Raw genomic sequence first — 19,096 nt, 5'->3', positions numbered from 1 at the left:
CCGATTTTTTTTAGTAATTCCTGGCTTATTTGTACTTTTTCTTCTTTCCTCTTATAGAGCTGCTTTTGTCGTGTTCTCGCTAGTGTTTGCGAAGCGAAACTTCACCTCTGTGTCTGGTTTTACGAGCAATTGTTGATTGATACTTTTTTGATAAATTATCCCGTGATTAGAAATAGGTAGTTTTGTTTAATCCGCTTGGAAATCTGACTAAATCATAAAGGAATTTGCCTTGCTTTTAACCATGAATTGAAAAGAAAAAAGTCAAACCGTGAAAAATCATGAGTGATTCAAATTTTAAGATGATTTCCTGAAAATAAGTCATCACGACCTATATAATCTTTCACACTTTTCCATCGTTCTGTTCGAAGTTTTTTTTTGCGGTGGGGAAAAATTTTCGATGTTTCGCGGTAGAGGCGTTCAGCAATGCCAAAAATCAACCGTTCCGAAACTGAAAATGTTTTCAACATCGTCAAAAATTGATGATATTTGAAAAATTGGAGCTCTATTTTTGAAATGTTGACGGTTTTGCTTGAATATTGTTTAAAAATACGATGAAATTAGCTCAGACTCAATTTGGCCGCGATGATTTTTTCGATTTTTTTTCTCAAGAAGAGTTATCAAAAATTGTTCACGTTCTAGTTCGCTTTTTCGCGGTTTGCTTTGATTTCTTTTTGAGTTCAGCTCATTTCCTTTGTTAAATTGAAGAGAAACTCCATTAGCGAACAGCAAAAAATTAACGGTAACGGAAAACGTGATCGGCTTCTATTTTTGAAAGTGGAACTTAATTTTTAGATTTGCCAGCGGGTTAAAAATTTTACGTATTGATACAATTTTTGCAAATTGAGTTAAGTTTATCCAAAAAATGTCAATCATAAATTGTTCTAAAACTTCAAAAAGCTTAAAGATTATCTATTGTTTTCTTTGAAAATTATAGATAATCCATAAAAATTAATTTTTTTAATTTTTAAAAATTAAGTCAGTATTTTTTCTTAGTTTGACTGTCTTTTTTCTTACTTTGACTGTGTTCATTGACTGTCTTCCAACTGTCTGTTGGCTTTGATTTGTTTTTTAGCCAAACCGACAAGACATTTGACAGTTTGCTGAGATAATTTTATGTTCCGAAGAATTTTGATGCATCTCTTGAGGAACTTCCGTTTTGTGTAACAAGCCGCATCAATCAAAATAGCCATTTTTGTCTTTTCAACTTCCGTCTTTTTGCATCTAATTACTTGTTGGTGATATGGGATGAGTAAAAACGGTGTTCCAAATAATTTTGGGCGCCGGTGAACATGATTTTGGGAATTTCCGCAATGTTTTACTTCTGCACTGTTGTACTGTCCCTACGAGGTTTGTGTTTTGATTTCTTTGTTCAAATTCATTTGTTGAATTGAAGCCTACAAAAAACAAAAATTACACGAAAAAGGTGATTGAGTTTTAATTTCAGAAGTAGATTTTATTTTTTTAGATTTCCCTACGGAATAAAAAACTTTTTGATGCAGTGTTTACACAATGTATCTTGCGAGCATTGTGTTATAATACGAGTTTACTTGTTTCCCAGTCCGAGTCGTATAGTACTTGCCATTTAATAGTATGTGTTCTCCGCTTTGTTACTGTCGACTTGGATACTCCAGGGGTTTGGTTTGACTCCCGTTGAAGGCATTTGGTTTTTTAACTTATAAAATATCTTTCTTGGCGTTTTGTTGCTTTTTTGCGAAGTTCCGCTTCGCCTTTGTCAAGTCGGGTCAGCTTTATCCAAAAAAAATTCCTGATAAAAGATTCTTTTAATTCAAAAAGCCTTAAGATGATAATGGAAACAATTTGTTGTTTTTTATGAAGTTTTTTTCCTTTAAGTCAGCCATTTTCACAGTTTTCTTGTGTCCATTGGAATTTTTACAACTGACTGTTGCCAATGTATTATTTTTTCGAGGCTCCTTTTTGTTTTTCTTCCATTTAAGGCTTTTTTCCGAATATTCGTTTTTGTTTTGCTTGAATTGGGACTAGGAGTGATTTGTGCTATCATTATCTTTTTCGAGCTGATTTTGATTTCTTGTTTCTGGTCGCTTCGATTGATAACAAAACTTTTGGCATTTATTGCTGTGGCAAAATATTTGTAAGTCGCTAAGTGCTGTTTTAGTATGAGTATTGCTTTTTGTGTAGTGTGCAGTGCAATCACCGGCTCTAAGTCTCCTCTTTCGGAAGAGGTGGCGGCTGCTGCATCCCTTTCTAATCTTCACATGTCATCCGCATCATCATCCAGCAATAAGGCAACAGGCGGTACTGGAGAGGGCCATCAGTCAATGAACTACCGTAATCACGCTTCCACCTCCCGGTATGGGGCTGCATACGGAGGGGCCAAGGAGGACAACACACGCCAAAGACACTCGGCCGCCACAGCAGCTTCCAAAAATAACAATAACAATCAAAACAGCAACTCAAATAATAATGGTTGGTTTCAATGATACTTCATTCAGAAATAAGTTGTCATCATTCGTGTTTAAGGAACTCTAAAAAAATAGACTTGAATTATCATCAAGAAAAAATTTATGAGTATTGCAGCTTTTGATGACCATGCAAAGGAGTTAACTTAGATGTCAGTTACAAGTAAATAAAATCTATACTTTAAATTTATTCGAAATTTGAGCTTGGTGCTGCTTTCAGGAGGGAACTCTCCTACATTCTATCTTCTGTACAATGGGACAAAGCTCTCGTTCGACTACACAAACATGAAGCCGGCCACCAAGTACGCGTTCAGAGTGCAGGCTGTTAACGAGATAGGTGCCAGTGTGTTCAGCAAGGAGACTGAGATCGAGTCCCCGATTAGTCAGCCAAACATTGTGGAGAAGATATTTGCAGATAAAGGTGAGCTAATCCACATTCAAATGGTGTTTAAAATTCTCAATTTTGTGAGCTGGTACAAATATGAGAGTGCATAAATTGTTTCACGCGAATTGAGTTGACCGAAGAAAGAACGCGTAAAAATTAATAATCAAATTTGTTTTTATTATGAAGCCATATAATTGATTTTGTGAATTTTAGGCGGAATATCAAGTCTCAGAATGTTGAACTTTCTGGCCTTCCTTTTTTTTATAAATTACACGAAAAGTTAAACGAGCTTAGTCGGGTCAGATTTTTTAGCCAAAGATATCAAACTGATCCGGTCAAAAAGTTGTTTGCTCAAACATGTACTAGTACAAAAAAGTTGCGAAATTGACATGTGGTTTATCAAATAAGAGTTGCGTTATTACTTGCCTAATTACACTTGCGAAACAAAGGTTATTAGTAACAACTTTATTTTTTTCCAACCTAAGTCGCAAATAAAATGTGCTACTTTTGGTGGCATTTTTGAATCGAAAGGCTGCGGTAGCAGTATAATCTCATGTGCTTTCACATTTGATTAGTGAAAAATTAACATAGATGATGCATTTTTATTTCATTAAATGAACCAAGAAAAGCTGTTTCAAACAGCAGTACGATGATAAAAAGCTCGAATTCAGAAATTTTCCAACTTTTGCTGTATCAAATTAGCAATTTATTAGCATATCTAGTTGCGTTTTTAGTGGCTTGTTTTTTTTGGGATTTTAAGCCTCCGTGGCTGAGTGGTTACTGCGTGAGACTCATATTTGCTAGGTCGCAGATTCGAATCCGACACGTAGCCGAGTTTTTTTTGCTAATTCGAGGCCTATTTTTTTCCATTATTTCTCTTGACAGAGCTGCTTTTTGGTCGTGTTCTCGCAAGTGTTTGCGAAGAGCAGCTTCGCCTCTTTGTAAACTAGGTGTTTTTAAGGAAAATTGTCTTAAAAGTGTTTCGCTCTCAAGTTTGTTTTTTTTGGCGCTTTGACTTCTGATTTCTTCTGATCAATTTGATAATCTAAATGGGAGGAAACTTAAGTTCTTCAATGGAAAAGTGCATATGGCGCGGAAAAATTTTTTAAATGAAAATTGCAAAAGTGGATTAGCATTTTCAGCAATCCCGGTGGAATGAAAAAATATCTTCTTATGATCCAGTTTCCTCAAATGACTTGTTATCGTGTACTAGACTATTTCACCGTGAACAACAAGAAGTTACACTTGCTCGATTATTGAAATTAAATTATTTCAGTATCCTTCTCACTTGGTCCTACGGTAACGCGGGCCCCTTTGCACCCTAAGGTCTGGAGTTCCGATCAGGCCTCGTTTTTTTCGTTTGTCTGCTCATTTTTGTAAGAACTTAACTTCCAAAGCAGATATTTTTCTTCCAATTGAAACATTTTTTTAACTATAATTGATGGTCGTTTTGTTATTTGTTGATTTACCATTTCAGATCTTAATTTTAAAATAGGTTTCGACCTATTTTATATCGGCTTACTGGCCTCATATTGTTTCATTTGAATTGCAAATCGGAACTAGTCCATTTCAAAATTAAATTGTCGGCGTATTATTGTTTGCTTATGTTTTGTTGGCTGAGTTACCATATTGTCGAATATTTTTTTTCAATTTTTTTTTTCTATTATAGTTGCTTTCTGATTTACCTCTGCTGTTTGTAGTTTTATTGACCTTGACTTCGTACATTTTTTTCGCTTTCAATTTTTTTTTCTGCCCAAATGATTTTGGTCTGTTTTTTATCGGTTAAATGACCTAATTTTGAGTCATTTCAAAGGAAACATAGTTTTTATGCTCAACTCTGGATCGCATAAATTTCAAAAAATTTTAATCGAAATTATAGTTTGTCTTTCATGAAAAATTTTTTCCTTTTCGTTTTTTTTGCAGCTTGATAGGTTTCGGCCTATATTTTATAGGCTTAGTAACCTCATATTGCGTCTTTCGACTAGCGTTAATAGATTGTGTGTGCGTGTCTTTTTTATAAGGGTGAAGGGGACTTAATCGCTTTTTATTAGTAGTAAAAAAAGTTTGAATTTTTTCGGCTTTGCCCTTTTTTGGGCTTTATAGGTTTCGACCTATTTTATATTGGCTTACTGGCTTCATATGGTTTCATTTGACTTGCAAATAAAGTTTTTTGAGTGTTTTTATACTTTGAGGGTGAGGGGGACTTATTAACTTTTCATAAGTTTCAAGACTTGTTGATTTTTTTGGCTTAAAGGGTTTCTGACAAGGTATTTCTGGCTTTGTTACCGCTGTAAACATTATGTTCTGATTATTATTTCACATTCTATTGGCTTGGCATATTTTTGTTTCAAAAGTAGTATTTTTCATTTTGATAGATCTAGTTTTTTCGACTTTTTTGAATTTTGTTTCAATTTTTTTCTTGTTTTGCATCGCACGTGGTGCTCAGCTCAGCTTCGCCTCTGAGTAAAAAAAGTACATTAGCCGAGCAATTTCAATGTTTTGGGATCTGATATTCTCTCTGAAATTCAAAATCAATTTAGGGACATTTCCAGGGGCACGGATCTAAAATTTTCTCTCGGGGGAGCGGTTTTTCAAAAAAAATTTTGTCGACCTTTTTTTTTAATTCAAGCAAATTGATTTTGAAAAAACAGGCAAACTTTCGAAAAACAGGCCAAAGCGTGCGTTTTTAGGCACCATTTGGAAAACTTTGATTTAAAAAAAAGCGTTTTTTCGGAGCGCGCTCCCCCCTCAAAATTTGTATATATCTCAAAATTTATAGTCAGTCAGCCAAAAATGGATATCTCAAAATAGTATGAAGGGGACCCTTTGGGTTGACAGGGGGTCGAATCCCTGAGGGGGGCGTTCTTGATTTTGCCCCCAAGTTGCAGCTAATTTTCTCCATTGTTTTGCAGGTGCAGACTGGATATCGGTTAGGTGGCATGAGCCAGAGTGCAATGGGGCCCAGATTCTCTCCTACAACATAGAGTGTGCGAGACTCAAGTCCAGCTATTACGCCTCCTCCTCCTCCTCCGGTGCAGCCTCCTCCCTCTCTCTCCACTCGCCCAAGAGGACGATCCCAGTCGTCATCGGAGACAAGAACCAGCTGCAGTTCCCAGACGAAAAAGTGGCTCACATTCATAGGTACGATTTGGCTTTGGCAAACCGAAAAGGTTACACTTTTTAACAAAAAAGAACCAGCTGTTTGTCTTCATTTCCAAAAATTTTATAATTTCACTGATAGAATGTGAACCTCAAGTCAATTTTTTTTTCAAATCCAAGCGAAACCCGTCAAAGCCATTTTTAAATATAAATCATATAGGTACATATTATATAGGTAAATCATTGGGGTACTTGTGTTAGGTACATGTGCGAGGACACTTGTTTCACGATGAGGAACTTGAAGAGTGACTGTGAATACTTTGTAAGAGTGCAAGCAACGAATGAGAGGGGAGACAGTGAGTTCAGCACTCCAATCAGTGTACACACTCTCAGTGTGCCTCCGGACCCACCCCAGCTGGAATGTGTGAATGCCACTAGTAGTAGTTTGAAGCTGAGGTGGACTGATCTGTCGAACAGTTGCAGCAAGGATCTCAAGTACCACTTGCAGATGGAAGACAAAGCAGCCAGGTAAGCTATAGTTTTTTCAAATAAATCTTTAGAAACCCTAGCCTCCCAAGCCGGAGTGTTTTTCACGCAAGGAGTTTCGTGTCAGATTTTCTTAAATCGAAATGCACCAAAAAAAAAATACAGACAACTTATTCAATTGCTTCTCGGTAAATAATAATTTTGGAATCTACAGTTAAAATAGGGAAGCTTCGATTTGTAAAATTACTAGAAAGATAGACTATTTCATGAATTGTACTTATTGGTGGCCACTCAACGATCTGCAATTAGAAGTGATTTTGTGGATTTAGATTCGTGACTACGTTCTCGGGTGCTGCAGTATCTTACAAAGTGATCAAGTTGCAGGAGCAGACGTCCTACACATTCCGCATCAACGCCTCCAATGACGCCGGCTCGGGCCCCTTCTCATCTCTCTACAGTTTCACCACCACCAAGAGTCCACCACCGCCCATCAAAGGTGGTAAAAATCAACACATCACCTTCTTAACACTTTTGTGATTTCACCTCAAAAATGCTTTGTTGACCATGGATTTACTCATTAGCAAAAATGGTTGAAGGCTTAACTCGAGTCTTGCTAAATAGGTTAATCGATGAATTTAAACTTGCACTTCCAATAACTTGGTAGAGTTTGAGAGTTTTTCTTTTACTGAAATGTGATGCGGCCATTAAAATTGACCAGAGCAGCTGATGGAATACCCAAACAAGTGCGATATTTTATCTGTTTTCCTGTCTTGTAGTTGCAACTTGGTACCTACCGGTTATTAAATGATTTTCTCTGTGATCTTGAATAAAATGACGAAATTGGCAATCGAAATCAATGCGGGATGTTTGGATTGTTTAAGCTCCGAAAATGAGAGTGTGTCGGGAGAGCAATTGTGCGGAGGTGAGTTGGGTGGCAGTGGTTTCCTCTTACACGGAGGACAAAGTGCTCTACCAGCTCATGGTCGCATTCGCTCCCAACAGCACCGAGTTCCTACAGGTACATCACTTAACTTGAACACATTGTTAGCCAACTATCCCTAACTTGCGAACGGTCTAATTATTTAACAAAGATAACGGGGCACTTTTATTTTAGTCAACTTCAATGCCTCGTTATGACTCTCTGTGCATAAGAAATCATGTTTTAAGTGTCAATGGTTGAAGTGATATATCACTTATTTAGGTCGTCAAAAAATTTTAGTTGACAGAAGACAATTTTTATGGGTTGTGTTGATTTTTTTCGTTTTCAGAATAAAGTCGTTAAATGCCCAGAAATTCAATCATGCGCATTAATGGATTTCATTGAACAAGTGAGCTAGCGAGCGTAGTGTAATAGTTTGAATCTTCTTTTCGCTACCCTAAGTCGGAAGTAAAATGCTGAATTAGTTGCAGTTTTGTAGCATTGTAAGCTTCATAGCATCTATTCTTTGCTTTATTGGTCGGAAATTTTTGCCGGTCGTCAGGGGACACTGGCTCAAATGGAAGAATGTGAGATTCCGAATCTACTTGTCGAAGGTTTAGTTGCGTACTTAGCACTAGTTTTATTTTTACTTGGTGGCATTTTTGCTGCATAGCACAGGCCATTTATTAGCACCTGTAGCTGCTTTATTGGTGTCAAATGTTCACAATCTGCCAAAGGCAGGTATCTCAGATACGAGGATGGTTTAATTCTAATTCCGAGGTCGGATGTTCGAATCCGACATAGCAGAAGTTTTTTAATTTAAGGCTGTTTTTGCAATTTCTTATTCCATTTTTTAGCAGCTTTATGTCGTTTTCTCGCTTGTGCTTGCAAATTACAGCTTTGCCTCTTTGTCATATATACAATTTTTGAGTTCACTTCCTTTTAGTTCGGCCAAGGAAAGCAAATTACGCTCTCTATCTACGAAGGAAAAATGTCTCAAATTGGGTTATTTAATCAAAAAAGGTTTTTCAAAGTAGATTTTTTATCAGTTTTCTCATATTAAGTTATTTAATCAAAATAATTGTCAATCATAATAGATTTTTTTAGCTTCAAAGACTCAAACTTGATATATTTGTTACAGTTTTATTTTTCGCGATGATGCTTTTCCAACCGTCTGTTTGCTTTGACTAAAATTTTTTTGAGCGATCTGATAGAAGCTTAACTTAAAAATAAAAGTTTAAAACACAGGGTTATCGTTTTCGTTTTTAAAATCTATTTGATGAAACACGTAATTACACAAGCGAAGAGAAGTAAATTATAACGAAGAATTTATATATTATAGCGAAAAATATTATAACTAAGCAGTTGTAAATAAAAGTGCTCTTTGGTATATTTCAATTTAATAAAAGTTTAACATAAGCAAATTATGTTAAACTAAACATAAGCAAATTAAAAGCATGTGTTGCTGCTTTATTGGCTTGTTTTAGGTCCTGTTTAAAAAAAAACTGGTATTATGAAAATGTATGTGTTTGTTGTTTTTTGTTATTTTTTGCGACGCTTTGGAAAATTTTAGCACTTTTCGCAGAAATTTCGATTTTTCTTTGAAAACTACTGCACCAATTCTCAAAAAAGGTACCAATAGAAAAACCGAATGCTCTTCTATGTGCCTGCTTTTTTTCGCTAGCCTCCTTTTTTGCCCCACGTTCTACGGCCTTCGAAATTTTTAGTTGAGGGATTTTTGATTTATTGGTTCTGAATTTTTTCAATTTGTTTTGAATTTTTTCATTTTCTCAAATAGTATCTACAAAAATCTGAAATGAGGGTTTCAATCAAATGAAAAATTTTTGGGGAATACCCCTTTTCAAGCGGCTGTTTCCTAAACTAGGTAGAAAAAAGTTATGGCCTCAAACAAGCCCATTTTGTTATTTTTGACATCATTAAGGGTGTAAGCGATTAAGGTATAACCCAGATTAAGGGTATAACCGAAAGAAACACAATCAAATATGCGAATCTTGCTTGCGCAAGCGGCTATGCCCTGCGTTTTGGAAAAAAAATATGGCTTAAAACAATTTCCAATTTTTGAACTTTAACCCGTTTTTCGATAACATTCTTTTTTTTTTCAAAAGATAAGCTGCTGATATTTAGGTAGACAATTTCTTCAAAGTAGCATGGTGCTTACTTTTGGCCTGCAAAATCAGCTTATTTTTTGTGGAAAAGCTGATATGGACTTTTGATAAATCCGTTTTTTGAAATTTTTACTGTTATTTTTTTTTAGATGGAGACTTCAATTTTAAAAAACATGTGGCTAGAAAATTAAAAAACAGGTGGATCCAGAATTAGCTGGGCTACTAATTTACTTTCAAGTGACCGTGGCGCAGATGCGAGGAAGTAAGACCCCTAATCAACTGGTCGAAGATCCAAATCCGGAACATTGAAATAATTTTTTTTGGTCGAATTTTTGCTGCGTAGCATTGGCAATTTGATAAACTGTAGATGCTTTATTCGTGGCTAGTGTTAGTAATAATACAGGTGGTCGAGGAGCAGATGTGAGAACGTGATACATCATATCTCACCTAAAAAAAATCTCTGCCGTTTTTCACCGAAGTGGTAACAATGGTAAGACCAACTGTTCAACTGTGTACCTGTATATTCCACATGTCTCACCTTACCTACTATGGCCATTCAGTTTTTCACTCGGGGGATTATTGGCTCACTTTTGACTTATTTCATTGTCTCGAAAACTCAGCCCGCCAAATCTGTGATTAGCGGTTGAATCGAAAGAACACTATGGCAAGTATACTTGCATAAGTGGCTGCGCCCTAATTTTTTGAAGAAAAATTGTTATGGTCTTAGGAAAAGACAAATTGTTATATTTTGATCGTTTTTTTTTTTTTCGAAAAATACCGTGGCAATGAGATGGTTCAATTGAAATAACAGGTAGTAGGAATCTCCCCTACGTAAGCGGCTTATCTTTAGTTTAGTTGAGAAACTACCACGTTTTTGGGGAAAATGAATTTCGACGTTTACGCATTTCCTCTCGCATTAGTGCGAAGTAAATTATCAAACAGGTTTCTCTAGCTTTAGTTGGGCCGTTAGTTGGTTGTCCTTTTTGAGCTAAAGTTTATCTTGATTCCTTTCTCAGGCATACAAAGGAGAAGAGACGTTCTTGGATATGGACCAGATAGTAATGCTAGCTACCTCCAGGGGAGCAACGATCGCGGCCAATTCTGGAAAGAACAGTAATGGAAGTGTTTTGGATATGAGACTGAAAGTGTGTGCTATTAGACACAGCGTTGAGGACGACCAGATGATTTATGGACAGTACAGTCCCATGTCCAGTTTCCTATACTCTCTTGACAATCATAATAACACATCTGCTAATGGAGTATCGAGCACAAACTCCGGTGGATCCTCCAGTGTAGTTGCTAGGTCTGGCCTGGCCAGTTTGTCTCTAAGGTCAAGTAGTGGATCAACGTCCAACTCCTCGAATCGTCGGGACCGGGACAACGCAAACTGGATTGAGCTGGACCAAAGCGATAGCTATACTGGTAATGGCAATAATAGTTCTATTCAAGTTACAGCTACAGGAGCTAGCAGTAACAATGAGAAACGCAAATCCAAGTCGAATAATGGGAGCATTTCTGTGAGTTATTCGGAAGGAAAAGCCTGCGAGACAGATGAAAGTAGTCGTGAGTGTGGAATGTTCCTTCGTGCTTTATGTGTTGCGAGGACGAGTATCCGTGAGTTCCAGCCGACTGACAAGCAAATAGCTGTCATGGTTCTAACTGTGTTCGTTCTTCTGGTGGCACTACTCACACTATACGTACAACACATGTTTGTGTAAAACGGAAAAGAAGCAGAAACTGCTGTAACAAAGAAATTGAATATAAACAATTTATTTTCATTTTGAGTCCAACTGCAGCAATTTTAAGAGGGAAGAGCTGAAAAGAGACGCTGTAGAAGCGTTGATTGAATTGCTGAGCAGTGAAATCAAAATAGGAGACTGAAAAGCGTCAAATGTTTCACTACATGATTATATTTTCAGTTTTCAGTAACTTGTCAATCTTTGAATTATTTCGATGGTCCAAGTAAGCTGGGATTGGAGCTATTTGCAACCATCATTGGCCAAACCGAAAGCGCGAAATACTATTTTGATAGCAATGTTGAATGTTAAGGTTTGCTAGCTATGAAAATATTTATTTTCTGGTTTTAAATGTTGAACTGAACGAAACAAGGAGCTATTAGTCTTTCAGAGGAAGTCTCATAGGAAATTAAGATTGTAAAATAGCTAATTGAATTAAAAAGGTGTAAAATTTTAAGCTTAGTCAATAAGTTACACTTCCAGCTCGACAAAAAAAATTAAAATGTTCGTTCAGTTCAAATTTTTTATGACCAGTATTTACGTGGACCATTTCAAGCAGAGCTCATGCGTTCTACCCCGTAATTTGGCATTTTCTCGTTTCACGTTTATTGGATGCGGTTTTTGTGTATTTATTAGAGGTAGTATATTAAAATTCAATAATTAATTCGAATAATTAATAACTGAAAGTACTGGGAATAGGTTTATTTTGTCTTGTCTTGGTGCTGCTTCGTCAATTAACGTTGGGCTATTGAATAAATTATAAAACTAAATCTAACATTATTTTTGTATCTCTATTCTAAAACAGAACTATTCTGTCGCCCAAGGCACTTGGTTATTGTGCATCCCTTGCTGTACTCACAAATCTTACCAACATTCGAAACTTGAAAAAATTAAGAAATGTGAAAAAGTGAGTAGTTAAATAACTAGAAATGGGCGCATCTCATCTTGAAGTCTAATCTGGTTAGTTTACTTAAGTGTTTGTATGTTGTGTATTTGCAATTACATTAAAGTAATAACATTCCTTAAATTATAAATAATGACAGTTAGTTAGAAGTTTGTTGGTGTTAGTGTTAATGCAAGGATAGTTTGGGTTTATTTTGGGTAAAATTTAGGTGCAGTTACAATTATTAGTTTTTTGTTGTCTTTGAGAAATAATTGAATTGAATTAAATGTAGTGAGTGGCAAACAATATTAGTGTCTTTAATAGTGTACATATGTACAATTAGAATAATTTGTGTCTAATACTAATTCTATTATCAATTAATTACAAATAACTAATCAAATGAATATCTGGTGCAGTGAAAAAATCAATCAAATTATATTTGTGAGTATATTTTAAATTTGAGCAACTTGGTTGTTAAATTTGTAGGTTCGACAGATTTACTTTCTAGATGTCTATTCATGTGTTTCGTCAAAACAATCTTTGCTGCATTTGAGAGCGTTGAGGTACTTGATGGACTAGTGCTGCTAATGTGGTGTTCGACTAACCAATTAATTGGTAATAGTATAAAAAACAGATAGAGATGCAGTATTTTGAATTAAAGTGTGTGAGTATTACAAATTTTTGTTTGTGCGTCTATGTAGAATTCAAATTCGATCTCACATTTTCCTACACCCCTTGAGCAGAGAAGATTTTAGCACAAAGTAAGGCAGCAAAGCTATCGCAACGACGAATTAAGTCAAAGAGGTACGGAATTGCGCTAGCATTTTTGTTGGAGTACCCACTAACACCTTGCAGACGACTCTTTGTGCAGCCACTGGCAACAGATACCATCACATGATACTGACATCACACTTATAATTTAAGGCTGGGAGCAATACAAGCACGCCGCATCGATCTCTCGCCATTGTAGTGGCTTATGCAACTACATCCTGATACGCGAATTGGGTGCTTTGAGAAAATGTTCATCAAGTTCCACCAGAAACGATATGATAAAAAATAGTTAGGCGAATCTCCTAGCTAAAGTAAATGAGCAGATTTGTTTGGAGAGTTTTGTTTTTTACACAAGCAAAACTTGTGTGATAGCAGAGTCGTATCTAGTATTTTCTCGAGGGGGGGGGGCGGATTTTCAAAAAATTTTGCCGATCTTTTTAGGCCGACGAAATTGATTTTCCGAGCTGTCCCAAAGCACTTAAAAGACCGTTTTGGCCAAATTTTCTGCGCCGGAGGCACAAGTTTTAAAAATACAGGCCAAAAAAGGCGTGTTTAGGCACTTTTTGGATATTTTTGACCAAACAAATTGCGTTTTTTCGGCGAGCGCTCCCCCTCAAAATTAGTATATATTGGCATCTTCAGAAAGATTATAGGTTCAGTCGCCAAACGGAGACCCGCAGCAAAATAAGAGGGTTTGAACCTGTGCAGGGCCGGATGTTTTAAATGAACTTTTTCGTATACTAGTTAAAATGCGTCTGCTCTATAAATACGGGCATGTTAGTTAGTGAATTGCATTTTTTCAAATTGACTGCTAACGCGTCATAAATGGCTTGCGTCAGTTAGCAATTATGTATACTTATAATTGGCGCGCGTCATGTAAAAAGTTTTGTTTGTTCAAAGTATTACTCATTCAGTTTTTGTCTCTATCAAAAACTAAGCAAAGCCGCATGGCCATGATTTTTTATTTGACAAAAACATTTTCCAATAAAGTAGAAGCATCATTCAAGTATATGCAGCTAATTCAGTTATTTACACTAGCGTCAGCTTTGTGTATTAATAAGAGCCTTCTTTTTTTCAAACCTAAGTCGCAAATATTGGTGGCAATTTTTTGGCACATCTACAGCTTTTTGATAGAATGTGCATTGACATTCAAACAGATAAGTTAACACAGATGATGCATTTTTAATTCATCAAATCAACCAAAAGAAAAAACTTTTTGTATCAAACAACATAACAATCATAAAAACTCGATTTCAGAAATTTTTTTCACCAATTTTTGAAAAGCATACTTTATAATTTAGCTGTATGCTTTGCGAGTTGCTACATGGAAAGTTAACTTGGATGCCTTCAGTTTGTTATATTCCAAGTTATTACTTGCAAAACTGTGTCTATTTGTATTTTGTGCCACCTTTGCTGAATCGTGTTGGCAGCTTATTAGCAGAAGTGGCCGCTTTATTCGGGACTAGTTTGTCGGTGGTTAAGCGTGCAAAGTTGTTAGTGTGTGACTCAAAATCTCTTGTTTGCAGTAGGGCGCAGATCGAATCCTAGACTCAGTCGAATTTTTACTGATTTGAGGCTAATTTTTTTTTTCTTATTGCACTTTCTAGAGCGGCATTTTGGGTTTAGCTAGAATTTCATTTTAGTTTTTTTTCCAGAGCACAAATGAAAAAACATTTTCATTCAGCAGCAATTTTTCAAGAAACTTTTCAGATTAAAAAAAACATAAAGTGCCAACAAAAAAGCAAACGCGAAACTTCAAAGAATTTTTTCAATTTCGTTTAAATTTGAAGATCAGATTTATTTCAGAAGCATAATACGTTGTCTTCATTTTGCGTCGTTTCACGAGCTGTGTATGTGTTTGGAGGTGAGGGGGATTTAATAATTTTTTATTAGACTTGAACTATTTTTTTTCGGCTTTGTTTTTTTTCTTTTTTTTCGGCATAATAGCTTTCGGCTAATATTATATCGGTTGCATATTGCTTCATTTGACGCGTAAATAAAGTTTATGTGTATGTATGTAAGTGTGTGTGTGCGTGTGTGTTTTTGTTTGTTTGTTTGTTTGAGGGTTTTTGCTGAGGTGTTTCCTTCTTTGTTACTTCTTGATAGCTTTTCTTTTGATAATAGTTTCACATTCTATTGGCTTGGCTCGCTTTGTTTTAAATTGCTCCCAATTGGTTTGAACGATCCCGCTCATGAAAATTTTAAGATAATTTGAGTCACTCGCCCATCACAAATATTAGAAACTTTTGTAAAAACTTCGAATTTAGTGAATTGTAAAATATGATATGCAGTATCCTATTTTGGACAAAAACCTCGGGAAATTATTCAGTTTGCCGTGTAGATAAAGCTCATACTTTGAAGTCTTAAGCTCAAACCTGGTTCCACGATTTCTACGTCAGCGCTTTGAGACTTTTCATATTTGTAATGCAAACTGGGTTGCATTAAGGGCTCGAATTTTTTGAGGTTTCTCAACTGAGGGGGTTGAGTGAATGCGCTGAGGGTGGCGATTGGTGATTATGGGGTGATTGGTGATTGGATGATGTGCAGGAAATGGTTGGGTGATTAGTTAGTGTTAGTTGAGTGAGTGCAATAATTATAAAGCGAGTCGGTTAATTGGAATCGCTCAATTGGCCATGTGCATCTAAATTTGCATGGCCCATTTTCGATCTCTGTTCAGGTGTTTCGACGGTGATCGGCCGCATTGTTCGTGTCTACGGGGGGATGCGCGGGCCAGATTGCATAGAGCCAGTTATTATTTCCAGATCACTTGTCCGGAACAAAATGAGACAAGCCATTAATCAAAACACCACCTGCATTACCGGTGATACATTCTCATCTCTCTCAAACATGACCCCCCTCCTCTAGATTCATCTTTTTCTTTTTTCCCCATCGCCATCGCACATTCCTATAGTTGTTGCTCCTCTGTCTCTCTTTTTCTCTCTACATCTCTATTAATTACTGCAACAACGCCCCCTCCCCCCTCCAATCCCATTTTTTCTCTGTTCCTTCTCTCTCTGTGTTTCTGTTCACTCCTTGTTCAAGCCAGGTGATCTGGCAAGTCGTAAAGTGTGTCTTCACTCAAATTTATAATCGCCACTAAATAGATCAATAATTTTGCAATCAATAAAACATCTCAACTTACAACAAAGCACCTTCACTAAACAACTGTTCGCAGCGAATTACAAAGTATTTTGAACAAAAAATAACAACAAAAACAACTGCCCCTGATCGCAATAAGAGCCAAAAATCAATTCTCAATTTTTATTTTACAGCTCTTTCATGTTATGAATAATAGATAACTGAAATCATCATTTTCACTCTCAATTCCTATTTAGCTTTTTTGATATCAGGTGAGTGTCAAAACTTAAATAATTCATTTAAATCATTAAATATGCATTTAATTTCATATTTCCAACTTTCTATACCCAACACAAAATCTTTTGGCCCATATAAAAAAGCTCAATTACAATATTGCTCTTAATTGAAAAAATAATGTTAATTGTTTAGAGCTCAGTAATTGTTTTCTTCATCCCTACTTCAAGTGTGTCAGCAATGCCTCATACTGGTGAGATCCAATTATAAAGATTACCCTACATATTGTAATCCAATATCATTATTTGTTACCAATTTGAACTGCAATTGCATTGCAATAAAAATTGCGTTGTCTTAGAAATTGCATTGTCTCAATTTTAAACGTTTATTGTTTTTCATCAACATTTTGATATTTTGCTTCTAATTGCTTTTATAATAGTTTTTTTATATACATGGAAAAAGCTGTAACAAAATTCGCTAAGCGCGATGGTTTGTAATTTATTAAAGGGCGACTATATTCGAAATGAGCAAGGACCACGCCCCGCAGCTGTTCATTACAAGCATTGTTATTTTTTCAGGAGTGAACCAACTGGGAGGTGTGTTTGTGAATGGTCGACCCCTGCCGGACTACGTGCGGAGGAAGATCATAGAGATGGCCCATCTGGGAGTGCGTCCCTGCGACATCTCCCGGCAGCTCCTTGTGTCGCACGGCTGTGTGAGCAAGATACTCACTCGGTACTACGAGACGGGCACAGTTAGACCAGGCGCCATCGGCGGCAGCAAGCCAAAGGTACACCTGAACACAACACGACGCTTGTGACTTGCATAAGCAATCCTTAAATCCCTAATTTGTTCTATTTCTCTATAGACAATAATTCGATGGACTAGTGGTTCATTGTCCACTCGATAAGGCTTAAAATGATCATTTTCTCTTATCTAAAAATTTCATTTCGGTTCATTCCCCTCCATTTTTTGGTTGTCAATAATTGCAAACATTCCGTCCAAAATTTTCTGCCACCATCTTTTGTCTGTGTATATCCTGCATAACATTTCTACTTTCTTAACAGGTAGCTACCCCGGAGGTAGTGAAGAAGATCTTGGCCTTGAAAAGAGAGAACCCCTCCATCTTTGCGTGGGAGATCAGGGACAAGTTGAACGAGAGTGGCATCTGCATGGACACCAGCCTACCCTCCGTCTCCTCCATCAACAGAATACTGCGAAATATACCAGCATACTCGTTCTCAGGTAGTTATCATTCACAGCTTCGAAGCAACAGAAAAAATTAAACGATAAAAACGACAAAACAGGCAATAACAAGATTAAAAATATAATAACACACATTCATGCAGAAGCACACAAACTTTTTGAAATAATCTATTTTATAATTCAGTCGAATCGGCAATAGGGTTTTGTAAGTTTCCCAGCTATGCTGCAGTCTAATTTTATGTAGTCTATCTAAAAAACACCAGCCATTATTTTCTGCGAGTTGTTTTTTGCTTTTTAAATGCAATAAACCTAAAACTGCATCACTTTTTTAGTACAAGACGACAAGTGCACTGCTGCCGCCGCAGCTGCTTTCTTCCCCTCTGGACCACCCGCCGGATATCCCCAATGTCCCCTCTTCATCCCCTACGGCCCCTCCCCCACAGTCGCCTGCAATGGATTCAGTCCCAACATGATCACATCTGCAGGTGTCACTCCTGGATCCCAAGGATTCCACTACCCTGGATACTACAGTCAGCAGAGCCACAACAGTCTTAAGCATGCAACGGATTCCATATCATCGGCAATTAACGAACAGACCTCAAGAGTCGCTTCAAATGGATCTCTGGCTCAGGCCAGCTTCGAATCACAGTCTAGAAATGCCTCCTTGGCCCATTTAGGATACGATTCAGTTGGAAACCCAGCATTACATGGTTTGAACACAAGTCCAAGTCATCTGGCTAAGTACTCCCAGATCTATCCGCCCCCAGCTTTGGTCCCTGTGTACCAACCACATTTGGCCTCGCAGTCGAATAATGGACAATCGGTAACTTACGACTCTCAAAGGACCTCCGAATCGCCACACAGTTTTAGTCCAAATAAAATCAGTCCCTCGGCTAGAAGTGACTTGATGTCAGCTGCAAATGGAGTGAAGATTTCAGTCGCGACTCATAATCACATGATTGAGAAGATTCTGGGCGAGCGAAATGGCACGACTAATCAGTTGGCAGAAGGAGCAAGAAAACGAAAAAACTCAACTGATGCGTTGACTTCAGGTACTATCATAACCTTTTAAAAATCTTTCTTAAAAGAAATTCCTTGTAAAGCAACGTGAGCTTATCTGAATTGGCTTCGAGCGAACTTTTATTTTCTTCTTTTATTATAATTTCAAAGAATTTTGAATTTAAAGTTTTCTCAGTTTTCGCGATGCCAAAAGTCTGAAAGACATTTTTGATGTTTTGCTAGATGAACTTTTTTGGTTTAGAAACTTCAGCTAAAACAAGCAAAACATTTGGATTCTCTAGCAATGGCTCATTAACTTCAACATCATTCGCATCTCTTCAGCCAAATGCAAATACAACCAACAACTTTTCCCTTTTCTACCGAGCAGAACAATCCCCCCTCACAGCTTCAATCAGACCACCTGTGCAACAATTAGGGGGCTACTTCTCAGAAGTTGGGGGCTTTTCTGGGAACCCTGCAAACAACCAGTTCTCCTCGCCCTATCCCTCTCACGTGACTGGGCCTCTATCTCAGGGTCCAGTGCCTCCTTTGGAACCATGGGTCTCAAATGGCTCAAACCCAATTTCGAGCTGCACAGTAATCAGTCCTGCAAAGTGAACAGTATTCGATGAGTTCAAAACTTTTTTTTGTTCACGAACACAACCAATCAAAACTATATCATTAGACACATGCTAGAAATATTTTTCTATTTCAAAATGACTCGTTTTTGTTGAAA

General features: G+C 36.9%; 2 protein-coding genes across 7 annotated transcripts in view; both read left to right on the top strand.

Annotated features, from left to right (window-relative positions):
- Positions 1-11,626, top strand: part of LOC134854629 (fibronectin type-III domain-containing protein 3A-like) — a 78,459-nt gene extending 66,833 nt beyond the window's left edge. For all 6 annotated transcript variants that reach the window (XM_063870974.1, XM_063870969.1, XM_063870971.1 and 3 more), the window contains 7 exons: positions 2,158-2,445; positions 2,659-2,859; positions 5,736-5,964; positions 6,184-6,450; positions 6,738-6,904; positions 7,290-7,426; positions 10,470-11,626. In XM_063870974.1, the coding sequence (XP_063727044.1) occupies positions 2,158-2,445; positions 2,659-2,859; positions 5,736-5,964; positions 6,184-6,450; positions 6,738-6,904; positions 7,290-7,426; positions 10,470-11,171 (1,991 nt within the window). In that variant the 3' untranslated portion in view covers positions 11,172-11,626. The remainder of the gene's footprint in view (positions 1-2,157; positions 2,446-2,658; positions 2,860-5,735; positions 5,965-6,183; positions 6,451-6,737; positions 6,905-7,289; positions 7,427-10,469) is intronic.
- Positions 11,627-15,890: 4,264 nt separating this feature from the next.
- On the top strand, positions 15,891-18,993 carry LOC134854469 (paired box protein Pax-9-like). The gene is made up of 6 exons (XM_063870727.1): positions 15,891-16,193; positions 16,351-16,408; positions 16,734-16,945; positions 17,223-17,400; positions 17,694-18,413; positions 18,623-18,993. Exons 2-6 carry the CDS (start codon positions 16,396-16,398, stop codon positions 18,976-18,978), a joined length of 1,479 nt encoding a protein of 492 aa, XP_063726797.1. The 5' UTR covers positions 15,891-16,193; positions 16,351-16,395; the 3' UTR covers positions 18,979-18,993.
- The last annotated feature ends 103 nt before the right edge of the window (positions 18,994-19,096 follow it).

Source organism: Symsagittifera roscoffensis, chromosome 9 (assembly GCF_963678635.1).
Source record: "Symsagittifera roscoffensis chromosome 9, txSymRosc1.1, whole genome shotgun sequence".
Taxonomy (NCBI): domain Eukaryota; kingdom Metazoa; phylum Xenacoelomorpha; order Acoela; family Convolutidae; genus Symsagittifera; species Symsagittifera roscoffensis.
The sequence above is the reverse complement of the archived record's forward strand: the minus strand, read 5'-3'. Positions and strand labels throughout refer to the sequence as shown.

Bases quoted from the DNA above. Each gene is read 5' to 3' on its own strand.
- LOC134854469 (XM_063870727.1), top strand. The intron at 16,946-17,222 runs GTACACCTGAAC...CTTTCTTAACAG, and splicing joins TCGGCGGCAGCAAGCCAAAG to GTAGCTACCCCGGAGGTAGT. The intron at 17,401-17,693 runs GTAGTTATCATT...TCACTTTTTTAG, and splicing joins ACCAGCATACTCGTTCTCAG to TACAAGACGACAAGTGCACT.